The 27,027-nt window shown below is 38.9% G+C and overlaps 1 protein-coding gene across 1 annotated transcript; it reads right to left on the bottom strand.

Annotated features, from left to right (window-relative positions):
- Window positions 1-8,852: 8,852 nt before the first annotated feature.
- Window positions 8,853-9,843, bottom strand: Ifne (interferon epsilon). The gene has a single exon (XM_034501555.2). It carries the CDS (start codon window positions 9,749-9,751, stop codon window positions 9,044-9,046), a length of 708 nt encoding a protein of 235 aa, XP_034357446.2. The 5' UTR covers window positions 9,752-9,843; the 3' UTR covers window positions 8,853-9,043.
- Window positions 9,844-27,027: the final 17,184 nt, after the last annotated feature.

The following is a 27,027-nucleotide window of genomic DNA, read 5'->3' as shown; positions in this document are numbered from 1 at the left end:
TCTCCAAGAGGATTCTCCCCAACCCCAGCAGACCTCCCCACTCCCTGGGGCCTCAAGTCTCTCCAAGATTAGGTGCATCTTCCCTCACTGAGGCCAGACCAGGCAGTCCTCTGCTGTATATGTGTCGGGGGCTTCATATCAGCTGGTGTATGCTGCCTGGTTGTTGGCTCAGTGTCTGAGAGATCTCGGGGGTCCAGGATAGTTGAGACTGCTGGTCTTCCTATAGGGTCGCCCTCCTCCTCAGCTTCTTCCAGCTTTTCCCTAATTCAACCACAGGGATCACCAGCTTCTGTCCATTGGTTGGGTATAAGTATCTGCATTTGACTCTTTCAGCTGCTTGTTGGGCTTCTAGGAGGGCAGCCATGCTAGGCTCCTGTCTGTAAGCACACCATAGCATCAGTAATAGGCCCAGGGCCTCCCTTTGAGCTGGATTCCAATTTGGGTCTGTCATTAGACCTCCTTTCTCTCATGCTTTTCTCCATTTTTTTTGTCCCTGTAGTTGCTTCAGACAGGAACAATTCTGGGTCAGAGTTTTTGACTGTGGGATGGCAACCCCTTCCCTCTACTTGATGTCCTGTCTTTCTACTGGAGGTGGACTCTACAAGTTCCCTCTGCCCACTGTAGGGCATTTCATCTAAGGTCCTTCTCTTTGAGTCCTGGGTGTTTTCTCACCTCCCAGGTCTCTGGTGCATTCTAGAGGATCCCCCAACCTCCTACCTCCCAAGGTTTCCTGTTTTTATTCTTTCTGCTGGCACTCAGGGTTTCACTCCTGTTCCCCCTAATACCTGGTCATGTTCCCCTTTTCTCTTCCATGTCCCCTCTCTTACCTAGGTCTCTCCCTTCCTCTGCCCACCCCCCTCTATGATTGCTTTCTTCCCCCTCCCAAGTGAGATTGAGGCATCTTTGCTTGGGCTCTTTGGCCTGTTAACCTTCTTGAGGTCCGTGGATTGTATCCTGGGTATTTTGTACTTTGGGGGGGGGGGGGGGACTAATATCCACTTATTAGTGAGTACATACCACGCAAGTCCTTAGTCATCAGAGAAATGCAAAGCAAAACGACCCTGAGATTCCACCTTATACCAATCAGAATGGCTAAAATAAAAAACTCAGGTGACAGCACATGTTGGCAAGAATGTGGAGAAAGAAGAACATTCCTCCATTGCTGGTGGGATTGCAAACTAGTACAACTACTATGGAAATCAATCTGGAGGTATCTCAAAAAATTGGAAATAGATCTACCTGAAGACCCAGCAATACCACTCTTGGGAATATACCCAAAAGATGCCCCACCAATGCCACAGGGGCACCACATGTTCCACTATGTTCATAGCAGACTTATTTATAATAACCAGAATCTGGAAACAACCCAAATGTATTACAACAGAAGAATGGATACAGAAAATGCGGCTCATTTACACAATGGAATACTATTCAGCTATTAAGAAGGAGGACATCATGAGTTTTGCAGGCAAATAGATGGAACTAAAGAATATCATCCTGAGTGAGCTAACTCAGACCCGAACGGACATTTGATTTTTGATGGTGCGCTTTTTTTTGTTTGTTTGTTTGTTTTGTTTTTGGTTCTTTTGAGACAGGTTTTCACTGTGTAGCTCAAGATGGCTTGAATTCAAAATCCCACTTACTTTAGCTTCCCTAGTGCTGAAATTCCAGGAGCATGCTCATTAGAAGGGCAGTTTGCTAATGACTTCTAGGAGGTGTGGGTATGTGGCCAACGGCCATATCAGATACAGTAGTGTAAGCTTAAGATACTCATGAGAAATAATCCATATGTGGATTGTGGATCACAGATTCTTTGAGAGTTTTTAAAAGTTGACATTCACAATGAATTAGAGTCTTTCCCTGATGACCACCTTATGATTTAAAGAATATTTCGATTTCATTTAATATTGAATGTACTATACCTGATATTATAGTTAGTATTTTGTCAATTCGACACAAGTCAGTCAATCTTGGAAGAGGGACCCTCAATTGAGAAAATGCCTCCATTAGATTGACCTGTGAGCAAGTCTCTGCAGCATTTTCTTGACTAATGATTGAGATGAGGAGGCCTGGAGAGCTGGAGATTGGTTTGCTGCCCTTGCAGAGGGCCTGTGTTTCATTCCCAGCACCTCTGTGGTAGCTCACAACTGACTGTAATGCCAGTTCCAGGGCATCTGATGCCTTCTTCTGACCTCTGAAAGCACCATGTATACATGTGGTGAACATATGTACATACATGCAGAAAAAGCCCTCATACATAAAATACAAATAAATATTTCTTTTAAGAAAAGAAGGAAGCAAGTAAGCAAGCAAGCAAGCAAGCAGGCAGGCTGAGCAAGCCAGGGAAAGCAAGCAAGTAAGCAACAGTCCTCCATGGTCTCGGCTTCAGTTCCTGCCTTCAGGTCCCTGGCCTGGCTTTCCTTTATAATGGTGTATCTTGTAAGATGAAATAAACCCTTTTCTTCTTAAGTTGTTTTTGGTGTTTTAAAATCAAACTAGGATACTTGCTAAAAAGATAGAGAAAACAAGTCACTAATAATTATGACCTACCATTTAAGCCCCCTTACCCACATCACCAAAATGGTCGACTGGTTCTTGGCTGATATTAAAGGATAAGCCTCTGCTTTAATGGCAACAGATTGGAGGGCCCAGACCAGTAAAGAGTTGGACAGGCTTTAATTAATACATGTTAGGGACAGGGACTGTGTGCATTAATAAATCAAAACCAGGGGCCAGAGGAGCTTCTTCCACTCTCCATCCATTCCCTCTGACACTGACTCTTACCTCCATGGCTCCTCTGGTTATACTCATAGCAAACAGAAACCCACAGGATAGCTGCAGTCCAGTAGTCACTATTAATAACACACATGTTTATACCCATCCCAGCCTAGGAGGGAGAAATCAGCCTGCATAGAGAAACTGCTGAAAAATGGGTAGGTGCAGAGCTAATGCCACTAGATTGTTCAGTGGCCAACAGAACCTCCACTGAAACATATATGACAGAGTGAAAATTTGGGTAAGTTAAGAAGCCATTCCTTGCCTTGCATGTGCATATATGTGTATGCATAAATACATAAATATAATTTGCTGAGTATGGTTTGTTGCGTGTGTGTATGTGGTTTCAGGGATGGCCCCTCTGAATTGCAGAACCAACAAAGGATTCATACCAGCAGTCATTAGCTGCCTGTCATTCTTTGTCTAGGGGTGGGACTTCATGATATTTTCTCCCTTCCACTAAGATGCCCATTGATATTGCCATTGTTCTGCCCTTGTTTATGCACCATGTCTAGGAGAGGCTGCATCTGGACCCTTTCCCTGGAGTCCCCTGAGTCGCAGATGCTGGAGCTGTGACATCAATGTAGATGTACCTGTTGGAGCTGGTTGTTCTAGGATTTGTTGCTATCTACATTATGTCTAGTTGTGGCTTTCTGTGATGGTCTCCATTTGTTATCAAGAGGGACTTCTTTGATGAGAAGCAATAGCTACGTTTACACAGAAAAAGCAGCACGCACACCTTTTGAATGACATATTGGGCCTAACAACGTAATTTTGAGATAGTGTTCAGAATTTTTTCTGCTCTTTTTACTTGACCAAGAGATATAAATCAAGATTCTAATTCTATTTTGCTTGTTTGTTTTGCTCATTTGTTTTATGAGGAAAATTTCACTAATATTCTAGATCAACCCTGGTGTGATTATTCATGGTTTTAATCCTAGCACTTTGGAGGCAAAGGCAGGTAGATGTCTGTGAGTTCAAAACCAGCATGATCTACAAAGTAAGTTCCAGGCCAGACAAGGCTACACAATGAGATCCTGAAAAGAGAGAGAGAGAGAGAGGGAGGGAGGGAAGGAGGGAGGGAGGGAGGGAGGGAGGGAGGGAGGGATGGTGGAATGGTAGGATAGAGGGATACAGGGTTGGGGGTGGAAGAAAGAAAGAAGGGATGGATGGATGGATGGAAGGAGGGATAAATGAAAGGAGGGATGGAGGAAAAGAGAAAAGGAGGGAAGGAGGGAGGGAGATTGATTCAAATTGGTCACTTAATCTCTGGCCGGTAACCCATTTCAGTGGGAATTCCAATTTTCACCAGTAGAGGGCAGAATAATATCAGCCACTAGAATACATTTGTTCAAACAATTCTAGATAGTCATTAATTAAGATAAATCCAGATTATATTCATCTTCAATAAGCACAGTTAGGCTTTCGGGCATTTAAATACCCCCTCATTGTATATAATAGAGGACAAAACTGCTATTAAAATGTAAGTTTAAAATGTCTTTCTTCATAAACAACGATCTCAGTCTACCTAGAGGTGGTATAAGATCAGTAGCGCTGTTTTCAAGCTTACCGTGTTAGCTTTGTGTGAAGTATTCACTTGCTCTGATTAGTATCCACATTTTGTTGTTTAGTGAGAGACCAGGCTACTGTGGATAGTCAGTTAATCTACAGCATCGATGGAAAGACCCATGCTTACTGAATCGTGGTGACATGATTCACAAATGAGGTGAAATGTGAGCCCTCTGTTCTCTGCTCTACTTTTCCCATTGTTCAACTTGTTCTTCAACTTTCCTTCCTATCACTGACCTATGTTATCAATCTCCCTATTATGTTAAAAAATTCAGTTGGCTACTGAGATCCTTTGTATAATGACCATTTCCAAGTTTACACTTTTATTGATAATTTGCACTTCTGAAAGCTATCATTGTATCTTGTTTTTAATCTGCCAGAGGCTTGTTTTCCCTTGAAACTGTTGGTCATTGAGTTGTTATTTGGCCAGGACATAACGTTGCCTGTCTTGTTTTCTATTGCTTCATCTCTGCAGACAGCATCCACAGAACCGGAACCAGAAGCAAGCAAGTAGACTCCTCAGGAGAGTCTATTTTTATAGCAAGAATGTAGGTTCATAGTCAAGATTTTAACCTCTGGAAGGCTCTCTGGTCCCACTCCACCATCTCCCTGCCCAGTTTTTCGTGTTACTTAGCACTTCAACTTCTGTCCGTCCACACAGTTAGACTGGACCGCACAGACACTGTCAACCAGGGAGAGCAATACTGTAGCCCTACATTTTTAAAAATAGATTTTTGTTTCATGGCATACATGCCACCCAGTTTCACCTCCCTCCACTCCTCCTAGCACCCCACCCCCTTCCCCAGATCCACTCCCCTCCATTTTCTCTTCAGAAAAGAGCCTCTGAGAGACAACAGCCAAACGGGACAAAACAAGATACAATAAGACAAGGCAAAAGCCCTCATATTGAAACTGGACAATGATTTAATCATATTGTATTTAAGTTTTTAAAAAAAGTTCTTCCCTCAATGCTCATTAATAAGTTTTTATCCATTTTCAGTGCTCATGTGCTCATAGCTTTAAAATAATAAATTATTTAATGAAAATAACAAAGGGTACGTGAATTAATGAAAATGTGTAAAAAGTATATTGTAGCCATTTTTTACCAGCTGTGTCGTCCAGTAGTTAAATGACTTGTTGTGGCACAAGCTATAATCCCAGCTGATGTGGGATCAAACCTCTGCCTGGATTGCAGGGTGAGTTCAGTGTAGTGAGATGTTATCTCAAAATGCATTCCCCCAAAAGGAAAAGAAAAATGCAGTCAGGCACACAGAGTGCTGTGTGAAGTCCAACCACAGAACTGAAAAACTCATCGAAAGATGAGGAGTGTCCCAGAGAGCAGCATCAGAGATTAAGGAGAGACAAACCTGGAAAACATGTCACTGCTGTGAGCAGGATCAATGCCTGACCTGTGACCTATCTCAGCACCCAGAAGTGAGTCATAAAAATCACTGTTCCTCTTTCAAGTCCCCGAATGCCAGCTTTTGTCATCATTGTCCTATCCCCACAGCACATAGGGCCATGTCCAGCCACTGTGAAGAAGATTGTGTATGACGTTGTAATTAACAGCTCTGCACTGGAAGGAATTACCAGAAAATACTTGTGGTTTCCCATAGGTACATGTATTTGGGAACTTGGTCCCCCACTGGTGGAGCTGTTTTGGAAAGTTGTAGAAACTGGAACAGAGAATCTGGTAGACTGTTTGAGTCAATGGGATTGGGTGCTGAAGTTGGAGAGACTGACCCCATTTCCATCTGTCCTCTGCTTCTTGACGGTGAGCTGACATGCCTTCCCCACTATGCCAGGCTGTGTCCCCCTTCAACTGAGAGCTAGATAAGACCTTCCTCCCTTGAGTTGCTTCTTGTCAGATAATCGGTCATGGTAATGAGAAGAGTAATGCTGTGCCCTCAGTGCCCCCAGAGAGAAGCATGGATATCTGGTCACGTGAGTATACATGATATGTATTAGAACTATTGTTCCGCAGTCACTAATCCTATTCATGTTCCTGCAGGGATGGATACACCCTTCCCCTTGCAGTTGGTTGGAGCCATATGACTTATTTTTTTTTTCTTTCCTTCTCTTTTAATTTTCTATTAGTTGCATCCTTGGATCACTTGTGTTAAGAGAACCCACCCCAGCTCACTTATGGCCCAAATGGAGTCTGACAGAGCGATTGCCTAGAGAAATTCAGTTAACAGCCTTTGTTTAGTAAAGATAGAATCGCAGGCCGTGTCTTTCATATCCAGGGCCAAGGTTACACCTCAGCGTCATCAGTGGCCTCCACATTTTTACCAAGAGGTGGATAATTCCCTCCTCCTCCGCCATTTCCCTCTCTTACTGAATGCTATTCAGAACTAAAGATAGTTTTACTCTACATTTTTTGGGTTTTGGCTTTTTTTGTTTGTTTTGTGTTTTCAAGACAGGGTTTCTCTGTGTAGTCCTAGTTGTCCTGGAACTCACTCTGTAGACCAGGCTGGCCTAAAACTCACAGATCCACCTGCCTCTGCCTCCTGAGTGATGGGATTAAAGTTGTGCGCCGCCACCACTGGGCTCACTCTATACTCGTATATGATAACCCTATGACTGTTCTCACTTCTCATCTTTCATAGTGCATTCAGGTTCTCAGTTTTAAGGAAAGGGATGTCTAGAGGAAAAGACATGTCCTTTCTTTAATTCAGAATTCAGAGGTCATAACACAAACTAGAAGATAATTATCACAACTGATTATTTTACACAAGTGCAGGTGTATGAGCTACAAGTCAGGGTGCCTTGGGATGGAGTCTTTGCTCTGGCTTCTGCTAACTCTGGGGCTTGTTCTGTTGCTTTAAGCAAGTTACTTCATCTTTGAAGTCTTGTTTTCACCTGAGGAAAAAACAGACGAAGTTATTCAGAGAACTGAGTAATTGTTAGATGACGGATTTGGTTCTGGAAACTTCCTGGTTTAAAGTAGAAAAACAACAAAAAGTTTTCCAGACCACGAGAAGCAAAACGACCTATATTTTCAGTCAAGTGTGGTAAATATTTTTTCCCTTCCCTGACTCCACTACCTCTCTGTGAACTTAAAGGTAAACAGATCCCATCCTGGGCCTCACAGTGAAGTCAGCAAGGTCCTTTTCCTGCCTGCTAGCTCCTGTATTTTCAGTTGTTGGAGAGATTGCTTCACTGTGGCAACAGCTTCTTATTCAGGAGCCCATTCAGCTTCTCCCCTATTCATTGAAGCCAAATCTAGATGCAGCTACCAACAGTTGCTTGCAATGAATAAACTAAGCTGGGATTGTCTAGTTCTCCAGCAAGCCTCTACATTCCGTAGTATCTTCCACGGCAGATTGCGCAATGACTGAGTAGTAGTCATGGGGCTTATGTACTTGCCTTATTCATTGTATCTGTGGTGTAGCCAAGTCAGCGAGTCTCAGTGGACTTCAGACATCTTGCTCCACATTGCTTTGAAAGGGTGTGGCTAGGAGAGATGCAATCCTGTCACCATCAGACGCTGCCTGAAGCAGAAACTCCTCCCTGTGGCCTGATCAGCCTTCTACCTCCTAGCCGTTGCCAACCAAGAGCAGGCTGCTTCAGTCCTGTTCTCTCTATCCGTCTACTAGCACCTCTGTTCTTCAGCAAGGCCCCTTCATTGATATTTCTGATAATTCTAACCAGCTGGATGTACCTAACATTATTTGTAATGTGCATATGACTCAAAATTACCACAGAAACAAGAGTAAAAACTCTCCTTCCCTGTTCTTCCTGCCCTGCCCCTCAAGTCTTCCTTCTCTTCCTCCACAGAACGGTAATTAATCCCGGCCATTTATTTCTCATGTGTTCTTTAGTTCTTCATATACAGTCAGTACAAATACTAAGATTACTTCATGGTTTTGCACAAATATATCACTTATACACATTTTCCCTCCTTTTTTTGGCTATGATTTTACTTTATGTACTTTCATAGGGAAAGCATCTCTCATTCTCTTCAAGAGAATCTTGTTCTCTTAGGTGAAATTGCTTGTACTAACTTCTGCTGATCTAGCAAATTCTAAGAGCATTTACCAACCAACCCAGCAGTGTCTAACACACAGGAAAATTTCCTGCTTTCTCAGCAGTCTGTTGAGTCTGCGTATTTTTCTTAATTAAAATTTGAGGTGTTAGCTAATAGGTTAAAACAGCATGCAATTTAGTTGTAATCTGCATTATTATTGTTATAATGAGTGAGATTGAATCTGTTTTCATTCCTCTGAAAATTGTTCAGATCTTTTGGCCAGGTTTCTATTATGTCTCTGTAGCAGAAATATTCGAGGTTTGATTCTCATTGCACTGTCTCTAACAGTTTCTGGTAAACAAGGAATTCCTTAGAATAAATGTTGTATGTTAAGGAATGCTCATTACATTAACAGCATAGCTCACCACATCTAACTGAAAAAAAAAAATCTATGAAAATTTCACCGTTGGAGAACCAATTATGAAATTTTAATGAATTAATTGTAATTCTCAAATAATTTTGAAGTTGGTAGAAAACATAACATGGCATGGCAAAATGGGTATAACTGTGGCCAATTCCTGTAATCTTAGGACACAGTTAAACATGTGCAGAATCGAAACAATGCAGCCATTTTACCTCCAAAAGAAACAACAATGTTCATAGAGCTCTTCCCACTCTGCCACCAACCTATGTCTTTAAAATCCGCTGTTGGCTCTTGCTTCACAGTGTTCAAGGATCTATGTCTTGTCTGCTCAGCCACGTTGTGAGCCTGAACACAAAGAACATACAGCGGTCGATTTCCATCTGGACAATGATCCAGGCACAGCTGCTGTACCTTTGGTTTTCCAAGTAATCATGGATCCTCCTGAAGTATGCTTTAATCTGTAACCTAAGGTTCTGCACACTCACGTCCCCACTCTTCCGCACTGCATGCAGTCCACCCAGTGACTCCACGTATTCCAGCTGCTGGTGAAGTGCAGCTAGGACTTTTTCCACATGGTTTTCCTCCCAAATGCCCAGCGACCCGTGTGTCTGGAAGAGAATGAAGATCTGCCGAAGGATCTCGTGCAGCACAGCCAGTGCCTGTCCCTCTTGGTACCGGTGAGGACTCACAGACTGCTGAGGAAGCAGGAAATTCTTCCTGTATGCTAGACACTTCTGGACTGACGAGCCTGGCAAAGGTTTCAGTAGTTGTAAATGTTCTCTGTTCATTCTTGATTGGAAGGGAATCCGTTTCGGTTCTAGAGCGAAGATAGTGGAAGAAGCCAAGAGAAGCAACACCATTGTGGGGAGCTGTTTGTGAACCATGGTGGAGGACACACAGGGATCTCTGCACACCTCGTACAAATCCAGTTCTGGGAAATGTTTACCTTTCACGCATCTGAAACCATGAGGGAGGGTGTTCTTTTCTGTTGCTTTTGTTTCCTTGTGTGTCATTTCCCTAAGTTTATACCTTAGGTTTTCTGGTTCCCATCACAGGGTTTTATAGAACATTTCCTTTCCCCATTGTGTTGTTGGAGGAAGTAACAAAAGAGCTGGCTTCACTGTACACTTTTCTTGAGACAATTACAGTTGTCCACTCTGACCTTCTATTACCCTTCATTATTTATTACGTATAAGCCTTACCTAACACAATACCCTTTCTAAATGCTTAGTCAGGCTTAGTAATGCACTTTTATTGAGAGCAAGCTTTCTTTGGTATTTCATGAGGTATTATTTATCACAGATCTGGTGGTACCCAGAACACACTCAGAGGTAAACATTAAAAGCCACAGGCTAATAACTTTGAATCTTCAAGGTTATCTGTAAATGTGCTCGAGTATTTGGGCAAATTAATCTGAAAATATGTATCAATAATCTTGGACTATTTTAAAATCTCATCCAATCAGTTTAATATCTAATATTTCAGCTTATAAAATAAGATAAAAGTAAAACTTATCAAAAGATTGTGATTATAGTCTCGTGCTAGCAGCGGAGTATAAACAACCTGCAAGTTCAGTACAATGGCTACAAATGTGTTGGTCCTCTATGAACACATGGAACCAGTAAGTGATAAAATGATCGTGAGGAGAGATGGAGGCAATTGGATGGTCCATTTTCCCTAGGCTGGCTGCAACTACAGTAAACTGAGAACAGCTCTACAATAGTAATGCCTCTTGAATTACAAATACCCAGTTCCACATTGCTAACATCCTCCTGAGTCATCTCCCAACCTACTTTCTTAGTCTTACCCAGAGAACAGTTGTAGTAAGTGTAGTTGAGGGAACCAGACTCCAGGGGAAGTAAAAGATTCTGTGATGAAACACCATAACCATGGCAACTCTTATAAAGGAAAATATTTAACTGGGGGCTGGCTTATAGTTCAGAGGTTTAGCCCATCATTGCCATAGCAGGAAATATGGAAACATGTGGGCAGACACAGTGATAACGCAGGAGCTGTGAGTTCTACATCGTGATCTGCAGGCAGCAGAAAGAGACTGTGCACTCACCACACTGGCCACAGCTTGAGCATTTGGGACCTCAAAGCCAGTCTCCACAGTGACACAATGAGGCCATGCCTCCTATTAGTGCCATTCCCTGTGGACCAAGTACTCAAACACATGAGTCTTTGGGGGGGCCATACCTATTCAAACCACCACACCTCTTAACACAGCTAATATTTAAAAGATTCAGCATTCCCTTAATGCCGATAGTACTTGCTTGTGTATTTGCTGATTGCTCTTTCTTTCTACGAATCATCACCTACACTTCTTTAGTGACTATGGCTTATCTGAGGGCAAATCTCCACAGATCTCTCTTGTTTATGTCCCTCTCCCTCTCCACCCTCTCCTCTAGATCCCCACTGCACTTTGTACCCCCCTTTAAGATATCTTTCTTGTTCTAACTTACGTGAGGCATTTGATTTACCTATCTTACAACCTCCCAAATTAAAAGCCCCTTAGAAATATAAAACAAACTATCTTCTTTATTATCTATACTACCATAGTAAATGTTAGTAAATATGTGTTGAGTATGGAAATGTATCCTATCATAAAATAATACAGCATATTAGATCTTTGATTATTCCTCTGAAGGCGGTTTTGGATGAAACAGTAAGTCCTAAAAACAAACACCTTTAAAACATTTATTGTCTTATTACATGTCTAGATAATGGAATTTAACTAGTTTCAACATACATCTTTAAATCTTTAATGTGGAGCTCCAGGGAAAGAATATTAATGGTAATGGCAAGCCTTTCATAGATTATTTTGTATTAGTTTATTTGTTCTAACAGGTTAAATTTAACTTTTAGTAGCTTATAATTAATTTTAATATTTAAAATTAACTTGTTTTACCCCATTTTTATGGCTTGACTGTAACTTGTCTCCCTAATGTTGGTACATCTGCCCCCAGCTCGTGGTACTATTTTGAGGGGATATGGAACCTTTCAGACTTAGAGTCTATTTGATGTACATAGCTACTAGAAGCAGACCTTGAGGGTCATGACATGGCTCCACTTCCAGCCCCCTTTCCTTTCTCCACTGCTAGGATGTGTTGAAGCTGTACTGCAGACTCCCCGGCAGCCATGTCTTTCCGACCTATCGCCATCCTTTTCCTGCCAAGATGAATGAGATACTCAGAACTATGAACAAACATATAAGCACTTTCCAGTCAAGTTGCATTTGTCAGTTATTGTCACTGTGGGAAAAACAACAAATCTATCTATCTATCTATCTATCTATCTATCTATCTATCTATCATCTATCTATCTATCTATCTATCTATCTATCTATCTCTATCTAGTAGAAACGATTTATGTTGAGTCTTTGTGATGTTTTAATATATGTATTAAATCAAGGTAAACAAATGTATTTTCTCATTGGTTATGGTGAGAACATTCTAAATCTTATTCAGGCTTTCAGAAATATCCATTACTGTTTCTAGTCACCCTGCTGTTCGCCACACTTGACTCCTTGCTCTCATCCAACTTTAGCTTAGCAGCTGCTCACCTGTCTCCCTCTAGCCTTTTGTTTCCTTACTGTCCCTCCCTAACCCCATTCTGTTCTTCACTCTCTGAGATTAGCATCTTCAGCTTTCACATATGAGGAACTTGGCACTCTGTACCTAGCTTACTCCAGGTGATATAATTACCTCCATTTCCATCCATTCTGTTATAAATGACATACCTTTCCCCTCTTTTTGAAAAAGATTAAACACCAAAAATAAATAAATGAATAAATAAATAAATAAACAAATAAATAAACAAACCAACCCATTAGGGTGGTGAGGCAGTAGTTGTGCATGTGAATATAGTTGTCAGTGGAGTTTAGAAGAGGGTACTGGACCCCTGAAATTGGAGTCACAGGCAATTGTGAGCTGCCAGAAATGTGTGCTAGGAACTGGCCTTGGGTCCTCTCCAAAAGAAATGTATACTCTTAACCACTGAGCCATCTCTTTAGCATCTGCTGCTGCTGCTGCTGCTGCTGCTGCCTATTTTAAGACTGAACCATGCCATGATGTGTGCACAACATTTCTTTTATCAATTCATCTGTCGATGCACAGTTGTTTCTGTTCCATGGCTATTGTAATTCCACAGTAGGTATGGGACTGCAGGCGCCTCTTCAACAGACTGATTTTATTTTCTCTAGATATACACCCAGTAGTGAGATTACTGAATCACAGTATAGTTCTATTCTCAACTATTCTTGAAGAACAGAACCCTATTGTTCTCTACTATCCTACTAAGTATATCTACCCCCAACAGCGCTAAAAAATGTCCTTTCACAGAAATTCCTTTTGATTTATAATAACGACCTAAAGTTTTGTTGATTTTGAAAGATTTGAAAATTTTCCAGATAGTTTTATATTATTGATTTCTAATTTCAATATTGTAGTTAAAGAATAAAGTTTGAGTTTATTGGGTCTATGGATCAGAGTATAATCTACCTTGATGGTGTTACTGCTGAACTTGAAACAATTCTACTTTTGTAGTGGGGACTGTTCTATGAATGTCAGATAGGTTCTGGTGAAAATTTCCATATTTGCCTGATGCTCTGTGCTTTGTCAAGAAAGAAGTCTTAGCGAGAATGTGTGTGTGTGTGTGTGTGTGTGTGTGTGTGTGTGTTGGTTATGAGAGAGAGAGAGAGAGAGAGAGAGAGAGAGAGAGAGAGAGAGAGAGAAAGACATAAAGATACAAAGATACAAAGACACAGACAAAGCCTCTCCACCACAGAGATCTTGAAATCTTCAGCCATGATTTGAGATTTGTTATCTACCATTTTAATTACATAATGTGTTTAAAACTACATTATACATACATAACACATTCTGGGTTATTATGAAATCTGGATGAGATGACTAAGTTCTTTATTAAAATGTTCTTTATTCTTGGCAATTGTTCTTATTCTGTAATCGTATCTTTCCTGATGTATATTTATGCTTTGTTTTGATTAATGTTTCTCTCTCTCTCTCTCTCTCTCTCTCTCTCTCTCTCTCTGTCCTGTATGTGTTTCTCAAACACTTCCCTAAAGGTTTATATTTGATTTTGTTATGTAGCATATGCTGGGTTTATGTTCTATGTAATTCAACAGCCTTTGATTTTTTTCCTTTGTGTTTGTGTGTATATGTCGTGTGCATGTTTATGTTCAAATAAAGTTTTCTTGTCTTCACTTTATTTCCTTTATTTATTGTAAACAGTGCCTAGAAATTGATCAAAATCCAAATGGATGAGAAGGCAAGAGAAGATATTCACACTTAAAGCATGCTATATCTAGACCAAAATAAATTCAGATTTTTAATATTTCAAAGGCATTCTTCAACATACAACTATTTCAAAATGTCAACCTAATAAACTATCTCCGAAATCACTAACTGTTACATAGACACAGCAGGAGAATGCACACTTGCTTGGCATGATTGAGGACAGATGCTTGATTGTATAAAAATCCATTGTTTCCATTTGGTACCTTCGAAAACTTGGTCTTTTTCTTCTGAAGCTCAAATTTCCCTTACTCCAAAGCACTGATTCCTTCATGGTATATGTATGGTAGTGGTTTCACTGGCATCAAAGGAAGTGACTAATGAACAGACATGTTTGGAGAATTCTGGACATGTATGGGTACTGGGTACCTGATCTATGTAGGTAACATGGGAACTAAAGGAAGGAGCTGAGTGCGAGCTTATGTGCACACATGCTTGCATGTAGTTGTATGTGCACAGAGGACTCTGTTTGATATTCAGGGTCCTGAGAATGGACTTACCTAGTTGCCCACTGAAACCACTATGTTACGAGGATTTGCTGCACACTTACCTGCACCCAGAGAGGGGCAGTAGTGAGGCTTTGATACAGAAAAGGCTGATGTTAAGCATTACTGAATATGACAAATCTTTGACAAAAATGCAAAATTAATGATGGGAGTCTGTCTTTAGCTAGTATGAATTTTATATGACCTTAAGTTAATTTATTATATAAATATATTTTATTCTGTATTACCATGAGTTTTTTTTATCATTATCTTTTACCCAAAAGTATAATATTTTCTTATTAAAATTGTGATTCTCTCTGTGTTTAAAATATATTAAAACCAGTTCTAGTTAGTGAGGAAGGCATTTAAACTCAGCCTAATGATTGCAGCATAACATAGGTTACCTGGAATCTAGTGTCGGCTCCTCAATGGGCAAGTGAAACCAAGAGCTTTCAGCACCTATGAAACTGGGTTGATGCCATGTAATCGACGTATTAGTAGACTAGATAAATTGGTTCCAGAATGACTAATCATCTCTTTAACACATATTAAGATCCTCTCTAGTTAACATTTTTGCTTTCTAGCCTGAACAACACTGACAGATATTTACTTGTTACTGATACTGTTATCTTATTTCCTTTTGGGAGCTGCTATAGATAAATATATCTTGACTTCTCTGCCCATGCTCAGATCTTGCACTTTCAACCATATTCACATATGTGTCACATCTACTGCCCTACTAAAAGCTATTCATACCTCACTTTGATTTGGCTTTAGTAATTATTTTAAACATGGCATTTATTCCAGTGGCTATCAGTACATCCCTAGTCCATTTGCTGAGCATGATCTTGTGAATATTAATCTATATTAACTTATCTATCAAAAAATTTCAGAGTAGGAAGTGATCTTAATAACACCTAATATATGATTCTGTCGCCCCTTTCTCAAAAATTCAGTCACCGTGCCCCTTTAAATGTTGGGCTGGAGAGAAGCCCCATACTGTTGGAGCTTAAAAAGAGAAGGGTAAGTTACCTGTGAAGAGATAACCAACCATGAGTTACCAGATCCTGAAAAGGATAATAAGACACAAGGAGCGATGCTTCCAGCAGGACTTATAGATGGAAAAGGGTGAGGAAGAAATATTTCAAAGTCATGACAAAGAAAGACCCAGACACTGTCTCAGACTACAGAGAGAAAGCTGTGACTAGATATGAACTGTTATGCTGCACAGGATCACTTGCTACTCAGGCCATTGCTGGGACTAGGTAGGTAAACCTAAACATGAAGGCGAGTGTCGAACAGTCCACTGTCACTGCCACATTTTGAATTTGGTGATGCATTGTGGCTGTATAGGGGAAATGTCCTTATGGCAACAAATACACAATAATGTTGAAGTCACCCCAGTGCCTCTCACATAAGTGGTTTTGAAAAGAAGGTTCTTTTTGTTGTATGATCAGATTTTGCAATCAATTCAAAATTAAAAACAGAGTATGCACACTTTTAAACTAAATAGTGTTTGAGATGTGATCATTGAGACCAAGTAGGCTAGAATATCCCTTTTTTTTTCTATATTGCACTTCATCATCACCTTCCAGTTATTTTAATTTAGGCCATGAATAGCCAACATAGTGAAGATAAAGGCCACCACTCTTGATTAAAGGGGTTTAACATGATGTATACATATGTCAGCCATAGCATGTGATAAGTAAGGTTTGAATTTCACTGGTATCATTTGCTTGTGTGCAGTCTTGGGCAAGCTATTAATTTCTCTGTGCCTCAGTTGCATCAATGCTAACACAAGGATAATGGTGATATCTCATTGAATGATTATGATGTCAATAATAATCTGTGTATAGTGCATGGTACATGGGCCATGCAATTAATGCTATTGTGTTATTTGTGCTAGACATGACATTATTGAGAAAGTATGGCAGTCTTCCCACTGAGCTATGAATGAGTAGTGTCGACATCCTTTGCAGCATACCCCTATTAATCTTCACAGCTAGAATGAAGATGAAGTCTTTTTCACTTCTACTTTTCAGTAAATATTCCAAAGGAATAGGACCAGAACTCATACGATTGTTACTGGGCCCCATGATTTTAATTCATGCAACAAACTTTCACTGATTAGTTATAATGTTCCTTCTTGGCTTTGTTCCTGGTGTTTTCAATAAGCCAGATGTGGGGCTCTTTAAAATGGCATTTAATTAGATTAGACTGGACAAAAGGATAGAAACAGTAAAGCATAAGCAAATTGTACAGCATATTAAAAATTAAAATATTCCAGAATAGTTGGGAGCATCTTTTCTTTCCAGTCATGAGCGACTTGGCTGCAGAATTCCCATGCACAGAACATGAAATGCAAATAGCCTATGAGGAGCACTGGGAAGCAGTGTGGAGTGAGACAGAGGGTCCAGTTCAGAGGGGAAAAGCCAGGTATGAAGAATGGCAGGGATGTGGGCAGAAATGCTTGAAACATTTAGAGTTAATGACAAGGGCAGTAGTAGTGATGCTGACAAGTGGAAATTTCAAAAATATTAAAGGTAGAAGTCACATTTCAATCTTTATAAAAAGAAATGGAAACAGCCAATGTTGATAAAAATTTGATCACCATACAGAGAAAAAGTTTAAGTGGTATCAGCATTAGAAACCTTTGTTTTTCATTTTTTAAAAGTGATCCATATTCTGTTTGAAAAAAGGAGAGAAAATGTTAACATGCTTATTTGCTTTCTGGCACATATACTTTCAAATAAAAATAAAAAAAATAATAGCTAAAGTTAGGAATATAGTATCCATCAGACACTTTTCACATATCTTCATGTATCTGGTCTCTGCCACTTCTTTTATTTCCCTTACAGTAATCAGAATTCTTTGGTCGAAAACAGTGAAACAATACAGATTCTATTAGCTCAGCATATCCAAGTTATATTGGATGTAGCTCAGATGTAAATGAAAATATGTATTCAGCAGATCCTCCTTTCTGGAAAGAACAAAAGACCCAAGTTCTTCAATGGCAACTGTTAGAAGACATATAAATAAAAAGATGTAGGCAAACATGACCACCATGGTCTGAGCATACACCATCACATGGCCAGGAGTAAGAGTGGGGTGGAGAAAGACTAGGACAGTGTGAAATGAGGTAGAGAGAATGAGAGCTCTGAGACTCTGGGCACCACTTAAGAATTCTCAACAAACTGAAAAATCTCCCACTGGGAATTGTTAACAAGTAGTTTCCACACTTTTGGACACCAGTGCAGCCAGTGGTTTTTTTTTTTTTTTTTTTTTTTTTTTTTTTTTTTTTTTGATGGTTTTGTCTTCTTTTTCATAGCAGACAGTACATCATGACTGACCAAAATTATTTAAGTAATACTTAATACTTCTTATATGTGTAAAGGAATTTTAAGTTTCATTCATATCATCCACACAACTGCCCTGTGAAGTAAGTACTACTGTCATCCCTATGCACAAACACAGAAACTCAGATGCAAACATATCTAAATGGTGTGTGGACTAACAGGATACATATAATGGTATTATTTCTAATCCTTATAATGTTATTGGCAGGTAGAGCTTATGAAAATGTGATTGAATTTTTAAATGGAGATATAAACACATACACACACTGATTAAAAAAACTAAATAGTGGTTTCAAGCAGTCAGTTGGCACTCTATCTCATTATGGGCATGAGGAACTGACAGGGTTAAAAACTACACTCATACTATAAACAAGTAGAGAACTAGACAAAATATAGGACATATCTACTTTCAGCTGTTGGATCATAGACAACACAAGATAGAAATTCAGAGAGGTGGAAACCAACAAGGCTTTCTGCCTGGGGAGATTTCTCGACTGTGGTGCCAGGAGAAACCTCCCTCAACAAATTCACTGGACAGGAAAGGCAGAGATTTAAGTTTGAAAACACAAAACATTTTTCACTTGCAAGGCAGATTACCCAGTGAGAGGGAAATAACTGGATTGTTCCAAACACCTTCCTGAATGCCTCCCTGGTTCTCTGATGAATGGTAATGTATCAGGAAAGGCTCACAAAACCCAGCAAATGCAACTTTCAAAGAAAAAAAATTCCAGGGCAAGTTTAAGACAAACATAGTCAATCTGGAGTGTTCTCAAATTCCTACCAGCCACAGGCAAGAAATCTTGCTGATTATGTACAGCATTTTGTAAAGATTCCCCCAAATAGAAATTTAAAGGTAGGACTGAGTCCTAAAATAAAAACAACGCTAAACTTCTCCTAAAAGGGCTTAAGAACAGTGATATACAGCTAGCATAGCTGCCTAAGGACAAAACTTAACATTTTATCACAATATAAAATTCATCACACAAAACATCAAACTACAGTTTATTAAATGCCTGGCATATTAAATACTACTATTGATGTGATAAAATATGACCAGTTATCAGAAGATGATTTAGTTAATAGCCTGTGGACAGGAAATGACAAACTTAGTAGACTGCAAAGTCAAAATTACTTACACAAATATACTTCATATGCTCAAGGATGGAAAGCAATCAGGTAATACACACAATGAAAAAGAGGAATGGAAACTAATAAGAACCAAAGAGAGGGAGCTAAAGAGATGGGCCAGTGGTTAAGAGCACTTTCTGCTCTTGCAGAGGTCCTGAGTTCATTTCGCAGCACCTATATAGCAGCTCACAACTATTTGTAATTCCAGTTCCAGGGGATCTGATGCTTTCCTCTGACCTCCAAGGGCATGTGGTTCACATGCACACACACACACACACACACACACACACACACACACACACACACACATAAAATAAATTTTTCTTTTTTAAAACAACCAAGGGAAATTCTAAGATTTGGAATATGGAATATCTAAACATATTGCTAGACAAGATTAATAGCAAACACAGCAGAAACAACTGTACCACAGGGAGGATGAAAAATCCATCGATTCTAAGGTCTTTCATTTTCCTGCAATGCTTTATACTTTATAGCATTACGTAAAACTCTACAGCTACCAATTAAAGTTCACTCAGTTGGAGGAGCTCAGAGCAGAGGGCAGATGTAAACTGATGAAGGGAAGAGTGGTTTCAGACTCAAAACATCTTGGTAAACATGTACAAATCTAAAAAAAAGGAAAGGAACAGAGAGGCCTACCTCACACACAGTGAGAATAGAGAGTTCTGGGAAGAAAGTGTTTCTGGCAACATTTCCAATATGTCTATTTGGTAATACATCCATTAAGCTGTTTCCAATATATGGTGGCAGAAAAGCCAGAAATTATTGAATAGAAATTAAGGACCTAAGTGTGTACCATTGACTAGAGGGCCTGAACTAGGATCTGGAAGAGTTGTGGAGGAAGGAGGTTGTCCTGGTTGCCAAAAGGGCTTTTGAACTAAGTAAAAAATGTTTAAAGCCAGCAGACCAATGACCCAAGGAACTCATCTCTCATAGAACATTAGGCAGAAATGAATACTATTCTGACGCAGGCATCCAAGGTAGGAATCTCACAAATTATGACAATTTACCTGAAAAAAAAAATAGATAGTAAATTGAGCACATTTTCCAAGTGTCCAAGTCAAGACCTTTCTGAAGAATTAATGTTTCAGAAGAAAAATAAAAAGTATCCATCCCACTGTAAAGTTGGCAATTTATTGGGATAAATGCTCTTTATTTTTCCTCTGAAACATTAATTCTTCAGAAAGGTCTTGACTTGGACACTTGGAAAATGTGATCAATTTACTAAGGCTTTAATTTTGTAAAAAGAAGAATTCTCATAAGGATTTTGCTGAGTAGACAGATAGAAGTAGATAGCACCTGTACATTGCCCAGCATTGTGAATTTAGTATTTCCTGTCACCTTTGCAGAGTCCCTTCCTCCCTGCCCCCTTCACTCATGTTTTTGTTACTTCTCAAAGTCCTAAGAAGTCCTCTTTTTGTAGGGAGCCAAACAAAATTCCTACTTGTGTCACTTCTTTCTTTCCTGAAGAAACTTTTGAGGAACTTAGCGAGACAACCACAGAGAAATTACTGGAAGCTCTGAGGACTTTGTCACATTTGGGGTTCATTAATATACGCTTTGAGAAAAAAAACCCGTTGTCTTCATTTGTTGGTAGAGCAAAGAGAAAAAAAAAATAAACCAGAAGACAAGGAAATATTAAAAAGCTCTGACCTTTGCTCTTTGCTTTCTTAGTCTAGGCTACATTTTTCAAGGTTCTAAGCAATTACCAAGTGACAGAGTCATCTAAAATCAATACTGCGTACTTGTGAAAGCGCTAGACATCAGATCGCAAGACCAGTGTCCAGCCTGGCCCAGAGATTAATGAGTTTGCTGAGCAATGAAGTCTAACTACCTGGCCACACCTTTTCCTTGGCACAATGAGCAGCCAGGATGAAGGCTGACATAGTGCAGGCTATGACCTAAAATGGTCAACAAAAATGCTAAGATCATGCAAGTGTTATCAAAGATCAGATGGGAAGCTGTCCAAATGACCTTTTGACCATAATACCAGGGGCCCAAGTTCATGTGGATACCAGGTACTATTGTGAGTTTACAGAATTGATATCTCACATACACAAGGCACTCTTCCACACAAAACAAATAGCAGATGAGGTTCTACTACTTAAATACTTAAAAAGAATTAAATTGAAGTAAAATGTTATTTCTGTAAATGTTTTTGTAACCACTAAAAATCTGTGCCTGAAGTTTGAAGAGGCAAGTGTTGAACTTTTTTTTTTTTAATTCAAGTTCATTTTATTCTGGGCTTAATTATGTCTGTTGACATTGGGCCAATTTATCTTCATGATCAACTTCCTGAGGGCATCCTTGCTTGATGCCATCCGTCTGTCAGTGTCAGATTTACTTCAACTAGCCTAGGAAGCCATGAAACCCAATCTGTGCACCTCCAGTCACATAGAAAGGCAAAAAGAGACCATTCTAAAGACTGTTGTTCAGAGTGGTCCCTCTTGAAATTCAAGAGATGATGGCACAGAAATGGAAACATACACCCAACAACAGGCAGTAACTGGGACACAGGTAGAGTAGGCTGGAAAGCCGTTAGTGTCATTGATAAGCATCTTGTATGGTAATAGTTCTTCTCTGTGTGGCAAGAATAAAGGTTCTTAACAAAATCTTACACACAGAAACAAATGTCCTCTTTGTCACTGTGACTGTGCAGAAGATATAGGTAGTCCCATAATGAAACCATTCATATGCCTTGGGAATATAAATGGAACTACTGCCTATTTGTCATATTCACCCTAAAGGTCAGAACAAGATTAAGATACTGTGAAATAAACCAACTTCTAGTTGGAGGGTACTGACAACTTTTAAATTTGCTTATAATTGTTTCTCAGCCCTCAGGGTTGTTTTTTGTTTTGTTTGTTTGTTTTTTTTAATCATCAGTATTCAGGCACAAAGAAGAAAATGGAATAGTCAAAAAATACAGAAGTAGAAATTGGGCACACACCACACATACACACACACCACATACCACACAAACACACTACATAACACACCACACATATACACTACACACATATACACATACCACACACACACATATACACTATACACATATACACATACCACACAAACGCACCACATATACACACCAAATACACATACTATACAAACACACCACATATATAACACACACACCACACATATATACTACACACATATACACATACCACACACATACACTATACACATATACACATACCACACAAACGCACCGCATATACACACCAAATACACATACTATACAAACACACCACATACATAACACACACACTACACATATACACTACACACATATACACATACCACACACATACACTATACACATATACACATACCACACAAACGCACCACATATACACACCAAATACACATACTATACAAACATACCACATACATAACACACACACACACACACACACACACACACACACACACACACACACACACACACCATGAAATAAAGCAAGACACTGCAATGACCAGTATTAAGTACTGAGATAGAAACTATTATAGTACGTCATATTGAGGGTTGTCAAATAGACTTTTTAGAAAGTATAATTAATATAACTTATGGTCATATCCTTTAAGTTTTCCTTTCCACATGGCAAAAGAAAGATGATTATTGTATGTGTTGTGGGTGGGGTGTTGGGATAGGCATGGGTGTGTAAGTGCACACAAGTGGCAGTCAAAAGCAGATATTGAGAGTCTTTCATTTTGAGAGATGTTACTTGTACTTCCTCAACTAGCTAGACTGCTGTGCCAGAAAAGTTCAGGGATCCTCCTGTCCTCTGTTTCCCCAGTGCTGGGACTGTAGATTCCATTGCCACATCAGGCTTCTTGCTCTATGGGTACCAGGGATCTGAAGGTGCACACACTTAGGCAGCAAGTACTTTACCAACTGAGCCATCTTTCTGGCCCCAGTGGTTGATTTTTGTTGTTATCTCCCCCCTCCTTTCTTTAATATTCCTTCTCCTTTACCCCTCATCTCCTTTCCTTCCCTTCCCTTGCTTCTCTTTTGAGACAACATCTCATGTAGCCTAGAATGGCCTCCAAATCACCATGTAGCTGAGGTAGGCCTTAAATACCTGATCATCCTGCCTCTATCTATCTACCTGAGCTTACAAGCATCCGTTACCAAAACTTCTCATTTTAAGAAATATATTGTCATATCCACTCATAATTATAAATTGATACACCAGTGAGAAAAGACACCCATGTATATGTGAGAGAGATAGATGTGAGAAAGGGAGGCACTAAGATTGTAGCTCGGTACGATGCCTGCCAGGTATGTGCACTGGGTTCCATCCCTAGAATCACTAAAGTCAAAGGTGATAGGTACAAAGCACTTTGTAATTAATTGAAGTATCGGCCCAGTTACTTTTTAAAAGAAGGCAGTAAGGGAGCTGAAAAATGACTCTGAGGTTAAGAGCACTGACTGTTCTTTCAGAGGTCCCGAGTTCAATTCCCAGCAATTATATGATGTCTGACAACCATGTATAATGGGATCTGCTGGATGCCATCTTCTGGCCTGCAGGCACTCATATAGACCCTTATATAAGTAAAGAACTAATTAAAAAAATTCACCTTTTCAGGGAGGAGAATGGGGAGGCAGTGATAACTATCCTGCAAGTTTAAAACTTTTATATTGGACTTTAGTTGATTTCTGATTGTCAGGTAACATATCATTAAGACAATTGGTTCAGATACAGTGGAACAAAGGTTTTATAAGTTGAAGCTAGGTGCTTTTCTGCTAACATTGAGTAATGGGCCTTTTTCTAGATCATATACAAGTAATCTAATGGAAAGACCTTTTTAAGTTGTAAGCATTCCTCAATATAAAATTGTCGCAAACCACTGGTGCAAATAATGGCTTATGTATCTTGGCTTCTTCATGTGGTATCTGATTTGTGTATAACATATAATTAAAGTTGTCACAGAAGTAATTCATGATGTTCAGTTTACAGTGCCATGACTTCTGGAAGGTTCTTTCTCTTAAACAAGTCAGAAAAACAATAGACTAGGAAATTAATTTATTGGCAGGTGTGCAATTTGGGGCTCTCAGAGAAAAAGGAAGGCAACCAAGCTTGCTTTTTCATTTGGGGTATAAACAAATTTGACGGCACTGGATGTAGTCCATGGAAAAGAAGCATACTGTACCTAGGCAGGGTAGATGTATTTGGCAGTCTTTTATTTCTTTTATATTTATTATTACCACTACTACTTATCTATTATTATTATTATTTTATTATTATTACTGAAAGACAAACACATGGTGTGTGTGGGTGTGTAGGGAACGTATAGGAATGTATATGCTATGACACACATGTGGAAGTCAGAGAACAGTTGGTTTTCTCCATCTACCTTCATGTGGGTTTCCAGGACCGAACTTGGGTTGCCAGGCTACATTGACTGAGCCATCTCACCTGCCCATCTTTGGCAGCCTGGTCAAGTATGAAGCTCTAGCTTCAGTGTGTAATACACAATTAATTTTGAGACTTTTCTGGAAGGCACTGTTGTCTTTAATTCTTCTTTGTGTTCTTCCCAAAAGAAGTGTGCTTTCTTTTCATTTTAGCTTACTGTATAATAGTCTTGTTAGTGGAGTTCTTTTTAAGCCATAAACATTTGTTTCACTTAATGACAATCCTGCCAGTCATACCAACCACTGTGTGTTGAGAGCAGGTCATGAGGCCTGTGATTTGGCCCCTTAGAAACCAGGATTAAGATTATATTACATTGTTTTATTTTTCTGAGTTATCATTTCTTTTAGTCTTGCTGAGAGAAAGAACAAGGCATTGACTGTTAGATTCTCTTATAATTTTATCATGTTTTAAAGGGAGCTCGGAGTAAAACCCACATACCAGAATACAGTACAAGGGATTACAAAAGACACGAGAGGCCAGAGAAATGCCAAAAAAAAAAAAAAAAAAAAAAAAAAAAAAAAAAAAAAAAAAAAAAAAAATTCTGCTGCTCATAACTGTTTCCTAAAACTCAGTCAATTGACGTTTAAAAAGTAAGGGCAGCCAAAAATAAGGGAATGCTTGTGTCTGATTCTAAGTGCAGTCATGGTGTGCATGGTGTGACTTAACGGAATGCTCGCTACCACACAACAAGGACTTAGAGCAAAATTTTAAAATCTTGGAAATTTCACAGAGTATTAGGCCTGTTGACTGGAAAAACCCTTTCTTCTTCATCAACTCTTCAAACTGTTCATTTAGTAGATCACAGAGCAAAATCCCACATGTACCTTGAGTCAAAAAAGCATGCCCTGCCAATCAGGTATGACATGAAAGATACAATATTGCAATTTATTCTAACATAATTAATCAAAAATCTAACCAGATAGAAGAAAGGGGTGAGCATAGAAAACTGGGAAATCACATGGGTTCTATTTGGGAAACTTAAGAAAGAGAGGCACTGAGTCTGTAAGATTGACAGCAATACTGCCTTACCAGTGTAATGTCTGGACAATAAAATACATTAAAAATGGACAGAAAAAATAGGAAGACAAGACTTGCAGTTATGATTTTATCAACAAAATCATCTGAGTGTTTGTGGAAGTTGTATTAGGATATTTAATTGGACAATTATAATTCTAAATGTTAAGTGTACATGAATATGTACACTTAACATTTAGAATTATAATGAATATGTACTCAGTGGGGGCATTTGCTAAGTGGTGACACGATGCACAGCCCTATGAGGCAGACATGCCTTGCTCACAATTCTTATGATCTCAGCAGTCAAGATTTGTTGCATGTTTGTCATGCATGGACTAGAAATACTGCATGACCAAAGATCATAGAAATTCAAGAAATCTCTGATGTGTTCAGCCCCTAAAGAGGCCAGGCCCTCTCAAGTTACCATTTTGAAAAGTGAAATGGTGACACATAGAGAGTCTGCTGTAATCTACATTGAGGAATGAAGATGAGAGGAGATGATACACAGACCAAGTCTGGAAGTGTATATATATATATATATATATATATTATATTATACATTCTATATTATATTATCATATATAATAATATGATTATTATATATAATAATATATTATATAATAATTATATCATATTATTATTATAATGTTATATTATTATATATAATAATAATTATTATATAGTATATAATATATTATATTAATTATATAATCAATTATTACAATTAATATATTATCAATATATTATCAATATATTAATAATAAATAATAAATAATTAAGCAATAATTAATATATTAATTATATAATATTATATAACATATAATATTATATATGAATATATATAATTATAATTATATATATAGAAGGTTGTATACAGGTAGGATCCTACCAATCCTACCAATATACATCCTACCTGTATACAACCTTTCTGGGCTAAGGCTACAGTGACACATATGAGCAGGAAAGAAAAACTAAAGAGGACAGAGTAATGATCTCTCCAAGGAGATGGGTTAGCAAAGGAATGAGTAATAGTGACATAGAAAGTGAAGGCTAGAAAGAAGAGTGGATCCTTCAAGATGCCATCTTTGGTGCTGGATGCCTTCTACATGCATGCCTTATAAGTTCATACACTACACACCTTCTCCTTAAGGTAGCCTGAGATAGTATCTGATCCTTGCTTATGTGAGAAAGTATTCTTGGAAGTAGCTGCAGCATTTCAGACACATGTGTGCATATTGGAGGTTTTTTGTTTGGTTTGTTTGTTTGTTTGTTTGAGACACAGTAACACTATGTGTCCATCGCTGGCCTGCAACTTACTATGTAAGACTGGCTTTAAACTTGGGAGATCTGCCTGCTGGAATTAAAGGTGTATACTACTATGTCTAACCTTGGAGGTTTTTGAATGTTTGGTAATCAGATACATTATGATGCAAGCCTTTATTCGGGGTATTTTAAAGATTCATGAAACACACAAACTGCCATTTTAATGCACTTTCAAAAAATCTCCTATAAAACAAGTGGAACAACAGACAGCTGTTCACCTA

This window comes from Arvicanthis niloticus, chromosome 5 (genome assembly GCF_011762505.2).
Source record: "Arvicanthis niloticus isolate mArvNil1 chromosome 5, mArvNil1.pat.X, whole genome shotgun sequence".
NCBI lineage: Eukaryota > Metazoa > Chordata > Mammalia > Rodentia > Muridae > Arvicanthis > Arvicanthis niloticus.
The sequence above is the reverse complement of the archived record's forward strand: the minus strand, read 5'-3'. Positions and strand labels throughout refer to the sequence as shown.